General features: G+C 45.9%; 1 protein-coding gene across 2 annotated transcripts in view; it reads right to left on the bottom strand.

Moving 5' to 3' along the window:
- Window positions 1-228: 228 nt before the first annotated feature.
- CACUL1 (CDK2 associated cullin domain 1) overlaps window positions 229-10,633 on the bottom strand; it is a 55,750-nt gene continuing 45,345 nt past the window's right edge. Inside the window, exons 8-11 of one of the 2 annotated variants that reach the window (XR_005068462.1) lie at window positions 8,506-8,549; window positions 7,961-8,097; window positions 1,124-1,129; window positions 229-238 (exon numbers count right to left, since the gene is read on the bottom strand). Coding sequence is in view for 1 of the 2 variants with exons in the window: in XM_037059664.1 (XP_036915559.1) it covers window positions 8,057-8,097; window positions 8,506-8,549 (85 nt within the window). In the remaining variant the exon portion in view is untranslated. Of the gene's footprint in view, window positions 239-1,123; window positions 1,130-3,716; window positions 8,098-8,505; window positions 8,550-10,633 lie in introns of those variants that run through there. The other variant, XM_037059664.1, reaches the window with a different exon arrangement.

Here is a 10,633-nt window from a genome sequence, read left to right as displayed (position 1 = left end):
GCTGGGTCTATTTTTATACCAGCATTAACACTTATAAAAACATGAGTCCTTTTTCGGGGCAGCAAGTTCCTTTCCCTTTTCAATGAAGATCTTCCCATGCCCATGTTTAGACTCTACCACAGGATTTTTAAAAAGTCAGGTATCTGAAATGAACATAAATACCAATGACCTACTTTTAAAAGATATTTTTGTGCATTTCTTTCATAACACATCTACCCAAAGGGTTCATACAGCTCTGCTTTCCACGGATTGCATTTTCCCATCATGCGATCTTCCACAGGCCCCTTTTAAGGTCCCCTGTTAATACGCTCCTGTTGGACATTTGTTCTTTCTTTGAGGTGTAATTGACATTAAACATGGTATTCATTTCAAGATCCATCGTTGATTAACTTACACTAAAATAACCTTTGGTATTTGAATTGGCTTTGCACTGCATTCACAGCATTCACTCGAGAACCGCCACGTTCAGAGGTCAAAATGTCCCAATCACCAAGTTCTCACGATCCCGGGCGCTCCTCTCTGCTCATCCCCCTCCACCCCATCCCACGGCACGAGTTTCTCCAGCTGTAAATCCTGGGCTATAAGATACACCCGTGTCCAACTTCACTGGATAATACTGGTTTCCAACGTGGCAGAGACGATTTGCATGCCGACGGTAGCACATGCAAGGACCTGTTGAATAAGCTCTCCAACTGTTGGTATTTTCTGGCATTTTGGTTACTTCCAATTTGGTGGCTAGGAAATGGCATTTATGATTTTAATATGCATTTCCACTTTTCACGTTTATGGGCCATTTCTGTTTCTTCTGTGAAACATTTGCTTGTGTTTTCCACCTGTTTCTCTCCCACGCTGCTTTCGTTATAGGCTTGCATTCAGGGGCCAACAGCTACGTACATATTGTGACAATCTGCACCCCATTCCAGCTTGGGCCTTTTTTCACTCTATGGCATGTTCAGTACACAGAAGTTCTTACTATCAACATAACCAAATCATCCTCTCTTAGTTAACGATTTGCACTTGCTTATTTACAAAGTCCTTACCTTTTACCCAAGTCCTAAAAAAATGCTCCCATGTTGTTTTGTAAATTCAAGTGTCCTCTGTAAATCTCTGATCCGCCTGGGACAGACGGCTGTGCCTGGTGGAAGGCAAAGGTCCAGTTCGTCCTGTCCTTTGTGAGAATTCCTGGCGCCCTGTTGGAGTTGCCTGGCCTCCTCCACACTGGTCTGTAGTGCCGGTGGCCACGCACGGGCGCGCCGGCTCCCTGGCTCACTCTTCTTGTTCATTCACCTACTTGTCATCTCGGTACCGTTTCCACATCGTTTCAATCACTGTATTTGATGTTAAGTTTTACAATCTGGTAGTGCTTGTTCCCCTTCGCTTTTTTTTTTAGGAATGTCTTGGATATCCTTGATCCTTTGTTCTTCCATTTATACTTTAGGATCAGCTTGTCAAGGGACAGAATGAAACCGTTGGTATTATTTGTTGGAATGCAGGGACTTATTAACCAATCTGTATACAGAGTTGAGGCCTCCATGATCTTACCCACCAGTCTCTCCATACATTTAGGTAAGTAAAGGTGGTTTTTTAAAATAACCATTTTCTCATTAAAAGGCTTATACCTTTTATTAAAGTGTATTCTTAGGTACTTCATATTTTTGCTCCTACTATAAACTTTATTTAATTGTGTTTAAAAAATGTAAGAGGCATTATTGCTTGTAGCTGGTGCATGAAAATGTAATCACCATTTGTGTATTGATTGTGTTCTGGCAACTTTGAAAAACCTGTGAGTCTTCTAATGTGCCCCGTAGGTTCTTTGTATATAGACGGTCTGAGCATCCAAAGTTAATCCATTACTAGATGAGTCACATTGATTTCCTAATCTTAACCAATCTGCATTCCTGAGATAAATCTAATTTGGATGTTTGTTATACTTTAAATGCAATGTTAGATTTGGTTAGTAAACATGCTTATTTTTTTACTGGAGGGTGCGAAGGGAGGTATGGAGATTTTATTTACATATATATCCATCACATCCAATTTATTAGCTGTGCTATTTAAACCTTCTGTGCTCTTAATCATCATTAATTTTGTCTTCTGCACCATCTATTGATTAATAGATCACGCTGGCAGATTATTTCTCCTTGTAGTTGTGGCCACTTTTTTCTCTATATGTTTTGAGGTATGTTATTAGTAACTTAGGTGCATAATTAGTAAGTTTAGAGTCGTTATACCCCTCTGGATAAGTAAGCCCATTGCCATACGTGGAGGCTCAACCACTAGCAGTAAGGTAAGGGGGGTACGTGTTGAATATTAATATGAAGAAACTTAGCTTCAGAAAAACAACCTACCCAAGAATAGTAGCAATAGCTAGTCGAAACAAACTTTTGCTCTCAGATTCTGTGTATGATATTCCTTCTACTATATCTTGCTTTTTGAAATTCAAATATTTTAGAACTGTGGACTATTGAGAAACAAGCCAATAGGGGAAATAAACATACATAAATATACGCTAAGAACTGGCTCTAGCAGGAAAGTTTTACACTCAGTTTAAAAAACAGCGAACAGGAGAGGACTTGCTTGGCGAGGCAGGGGCAGGCGGTACCTGAAGGAAAATTTCAGGTGATTTAAATACAGAGAAAAAGAAGATATAAATTCACTGAATCCCGCTTCTGTGGGGTAATCATATAGGTTCGTTACAACACAGCTTAGGTCATTTTTTAAAAAAAGGATGAGAACTGGCATTCTGAGAACACTGTAGGAAAGGATGCTTGCAAAGAGACAGTGAGAAACTAAAATTGTGAGATTTCACAACACATTAGGGGATATAACTGATTTCACAGCAAGAAAACACCAAGGCTTATTTTTTTTAAAGCTCAATATAATCAACGCAACCCCCTCCAAGTCAGAAGTTTTGATTAAAAGCCCACAATGTACCCAGTGTTTAAAAGGAAAACTACATCTGCATGTACATATGTATACATACTATCTACGTGTAGAGTTAAACACAGGCACGCTGTTTCTCATCACCGGTGTGGGGGTCGCGACGGGTGCCCACTCTGCGGGCTGAAGGGCCACCGTGGAGCAGACAAGGGCCGAGTGTGGCTCTCACTTAGGAGCATTACGAGGGTACTGTAAGCAAATCATTATGTTCTATATTGTAACAAGGTTCTGGTGACCCAGGCACCAAGATAGCAAGGCCAAGGACATCTGTACAAGATTTATTTCATTAACTGCAATGTTTTAGGGTGATGGTTTACACCCTAATGCGGCAGGACTGATTCAAAACCAGCAAACTCAAAGGTCAGAACCCTAGTCAGTGGCTCTGACTCTCCGGTCAGGGAGTCTCATACACCACATTGTTTTTCTTGGACTTGTGAAAGGCTGATGCACAGAATACCTCGTGCTTCCCAACAAGGAGCAGCACCAGAGCCTAGATTTCACTGCTTCATGCCGGCTCTGGCTGTGCTGGTGGGGGGCTGAGCCTCCCATCCGCCTCTACCCCTCCATTCACTCACAAGCACCCCCGTTTCCAGCCACAGCTCCCCGTGACTGCACATGTGCACAGCTTCCCATGAACTGCATGGCTGTGATACTGGCAAACGGGCCTAATGCAAGAAATTAAATCGTCATCTGTTTAACAAAACACACCCTTTGAAGTGAATCTCCAGTCTTACTGAGTTTAGTACACAGTCACAACATTAAAACGACACGTGGGAATCAATACAAAATATTTATTTTTTTTCAAACCACAGAATTCACCCAGACTTGTAAGCCATGAACATTTTTCTTGACAATCTGGTCCAATGACAACATCCACCTGGCGGGGGCGCCACACACTGGGGCCTCCTGGGAGCACACCTCTGAGCAGCCCTTCCCAAGTTCTCCCACAGTAGATGCACCCGCACGAGCAGAAACACTGTGTGCTCGCGCCACCTGCTGTGGACAGAGGCTCAGAACAGGGGCTTGGCCAGTGGAGGAGGGAGTGTCGATGACTCAGTAATAAACTCGGGGGGCAGGGGGTGGCAGGAACACACAGAAAAGTGTTCTTTTCCAAGAAGAGAGTTCCTTTCATATACAAGGTGGGGCAAATGTAGTAGGTCTACAGTTGTGAGCACGTGGAACACATGAGTTTATTCCTGTAGTAGTATTTATTAATTATTGTATTATTTTCCATATGAACCACTAGAAACCTACTTTTGCCCCACCCTGTATTCCAGTGGCCAGAAACTGGGGCAAATTTCAACAAGGTAACAAAAATAATCAGAAAGCCATTTCTCCATAGTAGCTACTATGACCTCTATTTTAACTTCTGATAAACATGAACCTCATCTTAGGCAATCATATTGAGAACAGTAATCACAAACAAAAAGGCCCTATACACCTCTTATAGGTATCAGTCAAGGAATTCACATTCTGATCTTCAATTCAAAGTCCCCCTAAGGGGCCTAGACCTGCAGTCAAGTAAACAAGACTCTGAAGCTCAATGAGACAACATAGGAAAAACAAATCAAGTGAAAACATCCAAACGACGAGTGGGTACTAAAAGTAGGTTATTTTGTGTTGGTTTTTAGTTGTAACGTTTTTAATATCTCAGATTAGTGTATACTCCTAAGACAATGTTATTTAAATACTAGCTGCTGATTAAACCACTGACTTTGGGCTTCAGGGCCATACATCTTGCATGATAATCATGCGCACAATTGAGATGAAACGGAAAGAACAGAGGAAAACACAACCGGCCCGCCAAGATGACCACGGACCCGGAAGGTCACGCTGGAGGAGTCCACAGGCTCATCCGGGCACCGACGCGGGCGGGCGCTCCCGCTCACACCAAGCCCGGAGGAAGCTGAGCTGTCTGCTGGGTCGCCGCGAGCTCTGCTAGCGCACGGGCGCTGACGGCCGCTCTGACACTCTCCTTGTGCTGAAGGACGTTCAAATCCCTGCTCAGTCTGTACAGAATATTGCGAGGTGATGCATGTGCAAACTCTTCCTGAGGAATTCTTTGTGTGTGCAAATCTGCAACCCGACAAAAAGTGTGCAGCAAGGGGTCTGGCAGCGCTGTGGGGCTGCAGCGCTGGGGACGCATGTGCGGAGTCGCCGGCCTTGGCCTTGGGCATTCGTTCTTCTGCAGTCTCTCACCCACAGATCGGCTCTCATCCTACACCCCAAAGAAATGGAGCGTAGCTGCCCCAAACTTGTGAGAGGGACAGAAAACATGTAGCCTTCCCACCAAATGCACTAATGCACAACCCCTGTGTCCAGGGGTGAGTTCTTCTCACCGACTCAACCTAAGAACTGTCAGGGTTTGCTCTTCCCCAAAGGACACAAAGGGCGTGCTGGACTGGGCGCATCTGCGACAACAGAGGGCACAACGTGACATTGTTACTGAAGATTCAGGCCGAACTTTACAACACGCACCGTCTCTTCCACCCAGCTGTCATCTGTTTATGCTCTTCCACGTCACATCTCCGTGGGACTGATGTCACATCTCAGTGTGACTGAACTGGCCCCCCTGGGAGGGTGCGGCCCACACGGGCCCACAGACGAGCCAAACTGGCTGCGTGTGCCGACGTGCAAGGGAACCGCCCGGGTGGCCGATGTTCCGACCAGGCTGCGGGCCGGGGTTTCACTGCGCGGAGAAACTATACACTCTAACTGGCGAGCATACAAGTCAACGTCAGAAAATACTTTCTGGCGAATAGTGCTTCATCAAAACCAAATGGAGGACAAATCTTATTTCTTCTCATGTTGAAAAGTGAGAATTTTGTTAAGAATCCCAATTAAAGAAGCAAGGTCACCTCTGCCTTGAAATAAAGAAATAGGTTCCTCCTACTGCCATCCACCTCAGGGATACAAATGAGTGCCGACAGGCCACGTGCACTGGGAAAAGGTGGGGACTCCCCCTGTGGCACCTTCCCACCAGGCTTTGCAGCACTGACCCAGGCCTGGCTGTGGTCACCGCACAAAAACTCAGAGAAACTAAATTCTACAGACTTTGCTGACATTTTGTTCACACATATAATAATAAAAGGAGACAATATAAAAATTTTCTCCATTAACTTAATAATGCAAATACATCCAAAGATTTTAATGCCAATTCATATCATAATACAATGCTTTTATAGAGAAAGTTCTGTTGTTGGCCAAAGAACAGTCTCTCTCAGAAAAAGCACTTGGGTATACTATTAAAATACTGAAGAATTCATTTTTAAAAACTCCAATTTTATTCCTTGCAGAAATATTATCAAAACCACCCCAGAGAGACTTTAGTTGCAGGTGTTATTTATAAGCGTGCAGCAACATTCCATCGAGAAACTAAAATTTGGCCTTCGTGGTAAAATGGAGTTTTCCCTTGCCCCCAGAACGTTGCTGGTGCAGCAAACCGAAGTACACCCTGCCAGCAATTCAGTGTTTATAGATACAATCCACTACGCCGAGGTCATGAGTCTGACTCAAGTCCTCCACAAACTCCACCAACGCTGGTTGGTAAGTCCTTTAAAAAATAAATCTTACAACCTTTACTTCTCTGGGTAGTAATTTTACAAACACAGGACTTCGAGCAGGTAACACACTTGCTCCCAAGAGCACACATCTAAGTCTCCCGCTCACCCACTCCCCAAAAAAGGACAGACTGAACCGGCAGGGGCAACTGTCAGAAAAAACGTGCACGTCAGAAGTGCGGCAGTATCTCTAACGTCTCCTTTTCCTGCTCCAAGTTCTCTGAAGAAAACACTAGCCTGACACGGCCTAACAGACACAGAATGCTCACTTTTTAGATTCACGCAGAACTGAGAAAAAAATTTTTTCATTTACCACATCTCTTTTTCTTTGCCTTTCAAGAACTAGCATAAGCCTCAGAGCCTGAACAGGACCTACACAGCCCTGTGGGTGCAGAAAAGAGAAGGCACAGTTCCGCCACAGCTGGAAGGGGGCCTGAAAACAGCAGTGCTACTTCCCTATTGGGCTCAAAAATACATAAATAAAAGATTTAAAATAAAAAAATAAAAGATGCAGACTGCAGACTTAAAGTACTTCTCTTACCCATTGACACTGAGATGGCTCCAGCTCCCCACACCACTGATCACACTCGGATGCAACAACCTATCTGTCCCCAGAGCATCACAGGAGCCAGCTCTTCCTGTCGAATGGTTCACAGCCCTAAACGCCGCGCTTCGGGGCCAGAGGACCGGCCGCCCCAGAATCAGCGCAATGCCGATGCTCCAGCAGCTGGTGAACCCTGTGCAGTGGGAAAGGGAATGCAAATGTTCCTCGAGAGTTGGTCCCCAGCATTAACACAGATACGCCCCGGGGGGCGGGGGAATCGATCCACGTGCGACAAGTTTCTGTTGCCCACTCACTCAGCATCCCACTGCGGAGTCACACCTGACGTCACACAGGGGGGGTTAGTCCGTGACACCACAAACCTTTTCAGGACGCATGTGTGAGTCTGACAACACGGTCACAGAGTTGCAAAGTGCACAAAGCTCAAGGCACAGAGTAGAAGACAGTTGTGAACGAACTGGGGAAAATGAATGGCAACAGCAGAGTTAGCATCTTCCTTTCACGGGACTTTCTAATGCTACACAAAGACCAACTCTTTGAAACGGGTTTGTTTGGTTATGGGTGAAAAATACTGCAGAGTAATGATCGGCTTGATTTTAAAGCAAAAGGAATCTTGATGTGTGAAACCAGTACGCTGAGTGCCGAGTCCACAGTGAGCAAAACAGTGCTTAAAAACAATCTTCTGCTCTTACATTTTTGGAGAAAGCTGCCGATCTGGGCCGCCGGGTTCACTTATAAAAACATCCCTTTTCAAGATGCCTGTCCCTCCCAGAATCTACAGGTGGATCAGCCCGTTTCAAAATCAGCCCCAAGTCTAGCAGCAACTGACAGTTTCCTTGTTAGTTTTTTTTTTACATTACAAATCCAAGTGAGAAGTCCAGCATCCTCTTCCAAGAACCGTCCCCGAGGGCAGGGCCCTGCTGTGCCCCAAGCACAGTCTCCGCAGCCCCAGGGCGTCCTTGTTCCGGGAAGGGAAGCACATTCAGCACGTTCACTATCTGTACCCTCTGGAACTCGCACACGCTGAGGAGCTGCCTGAAAAAAAGTCATGAGAACAGGAAAAGGTATGAACAGCAGATGACTTCGGATGACGGCAGGAACCTGCCTATTTAACACAAGCCCCTCCCCCCGTCTCAACCCCCCACCCCAAAAGGTTTTCCTTTTTAAAGTGGTTCCAGGTGGAGTAAACAGGGGCCAGATCATCAGGAACTGAGGCGGGTCACTGGCCCGTTCCTGCCGACGACAGAACCCGGCAGCCTCTTGACAACGGTCTGAGAACCACTGCCACCAACTGGAGTTCAGGGGGCCAGTTTGCAGAAGAGTCTGTCCGTGATCACACAGGGCGCCTAATGAGGCCACCATGGACACCTCACTGCATGGTCACGGCCAGTGGCCGTCTTACATCACAAAACCGCCCGGGCAGAAAGGAGCATCTTCACTTACTGTAGGCCAACTCATCCCCCGCTCTCTTCCGGGACTGGTCACCTCTGGGGATTAAAGAAAGAAGAGGCGTCAAAAGAACTGACTGGCTGCTTCACAGACCAAAGCAGGAGAAACAATCGACATCACTGATAATGGAAGTACAATCCTAACCCAATTCTAACGCAACAACCTATTTCAAAATAGACATTAAACTGAAACAGTAACTGAGTCATCTACAACCTGAACATTCTTAGCTAAAGGGCGCCATCTTACGAATGCAGAAAGCTGTTCAATGAAGGAGGGACTGTCTGTAAACATCGCTCACACCGGTTCTGGTGACAGTTCAGACTAAAATGTCTTTGAAGACTAACCCGGGTTCTGCTATCGACTCCCCTAGTGACCTTATACTAAGGACTTAAAGCTCTTGAAAAAATCTCAGAAACTCAAGAACGAATACAAATACCCTTCTTGCAGGCAGAAGAACATGAACCTTTACACACATTCACCAGTTCATCTGCAAATACCAAAGGTGTTGTTCCACTTCAGAGATAAGAAAACAGGTTCTGATTAGGTTCTTCATTACCCATAAATTCTATTTTTGTCTTTTTAGTTTCTCAGACTATAATTAAGACAAAGGACTAAAATGCCAAAGAAATGAGTAACAACAACCAATTCACCAGCTTTTGACTCTCCCCAACACTGTCCTCGGCCACTCTTCCTTTCCTCTATACCCTCCTTAGCCTAGAGCAATAATGACACCAGTACTGTGACTTGAAAAACCACCTACAGGCCAGTGGGTCCCACACCTGAACCTCCAGCTCTGACATTTGCACTGCACTTGAGGCGCAGATCTAACTGCCCATCTCCACTGCCACTTGGTATTTCTACATACTGCCAATCTACTGTGGCCAGAACAAGCGCTACTCCCCGCCATCCCCACCCCTTCCCCAGCCTTCCTCAATACAGGCACCAGCATCCGGCCAATCACTCAGCCAGAGTCCCAGCTCAACCCCCGCTCCTCTCCCCCTATGTTCCCAAACACAATCCGAAATAGACCACCCCTCTCCCACTCCCCCGAGACAGCCCCACTCCAAGAAACTATCATCTCTCCACTCCACAACTGCAAGAGTCTCACTACTGGTCCAGACAAGAGCCCGAGTGATCCTAAGTAAAAGTATAAACAAGATTATTTCATGCCTCCCATTAAAGCCCTTCAGGGGTTTCCAATATGGATAAAAAGCCATTCAAATGCATTCCCCCAGCCCGGCGAGGCCCTATCTCTCCACCCTCCTCATCTACTTCTGTTCACTGTACTTTAGCTACTCGGGCTTTCTGTCTGTCCCGGGATGCGTTAACACTTTTGTACTTACTATTTTCTCTGCCTGCAATCCTCTTCCCCCTAGTTAGCCAAGGGAGCTCCCTCCTTATCATCTGCTCCCTAGCTGGAATGCCTCCTCCTCGGGCTTGACATTATCACCAAGTCAGCCTGGACAGTGCCTCATCCATGCCCCGGCCACTCAGGCCCTCCCCTGCACTCTGTTGCATCTTCCTCACGGCACTTACTTGGAAGACTGTGTTTATTTATTTATTATTCATCTCCCTACATTCCAGTGCAAGCTCCCTGGAAACAGGAACTCCACCTGCCTTGTTCACCCGGTCCCTGGAACAGTGTCTAGCACACAACAGAAAATAAGTGCTCACTGAATTAACAAATTAGTGAATAATTCATAAATGGCCTCAACAGATGATTAAAGCGCTAGTTCAAGTAATAATTTTCTGCTTTGGAATAATCTTTCAGATTACCAAAATTTCCCACTTTTGTTCTCTGGTCCTGTCCAAGACTGGGAAAGAAACCCCCTGCTGGGCTGGGTGCGGAGTCAGAATGACCAGCAGCAACACAGCACAACAAGGGGCTCTGAAGGGTCCTCCTCTCGGCTAAGCAGCCAGAGCATGAACTGGCCTCAGGCAGCCTAAGAACTCTTAGCAGAGGTCCTAATGCCACTTTGAAACGTCTCTGCTATGACCAACGTACCCGCTATACCCGGCAAGCCCGCTGCGTGTCCTATGTCACTACCACTCCCAGTGGCACCAGCACACAGTGCGCACCAAGCACTCTGCAGCAAGCAAGTCAGTGCTGATCAAAAAGAAA

The sequence above is a fragment of the Sturnira hondurensis genome, unplaced genomic scaffold, assembly GCF_014824575.4.
Source record: "Sturnira hondurensis isolate 20B ecotype Veracruz unplaced genomic scaffold, ASM1482457v3 Scaffold0011253, whole genome shotgun sequence".
NCBI lineage: Eukaryota > Metazoa > Chordata > Mammalia > Chiroptera > Phyllostomidae > Sturnira > Sturnira hondurensis.
The sequence above is the reverse complement of the archived record's forward strand: the minus strand, read 5'-3'. Positions and strand labels throughout refer to the sequence as shown.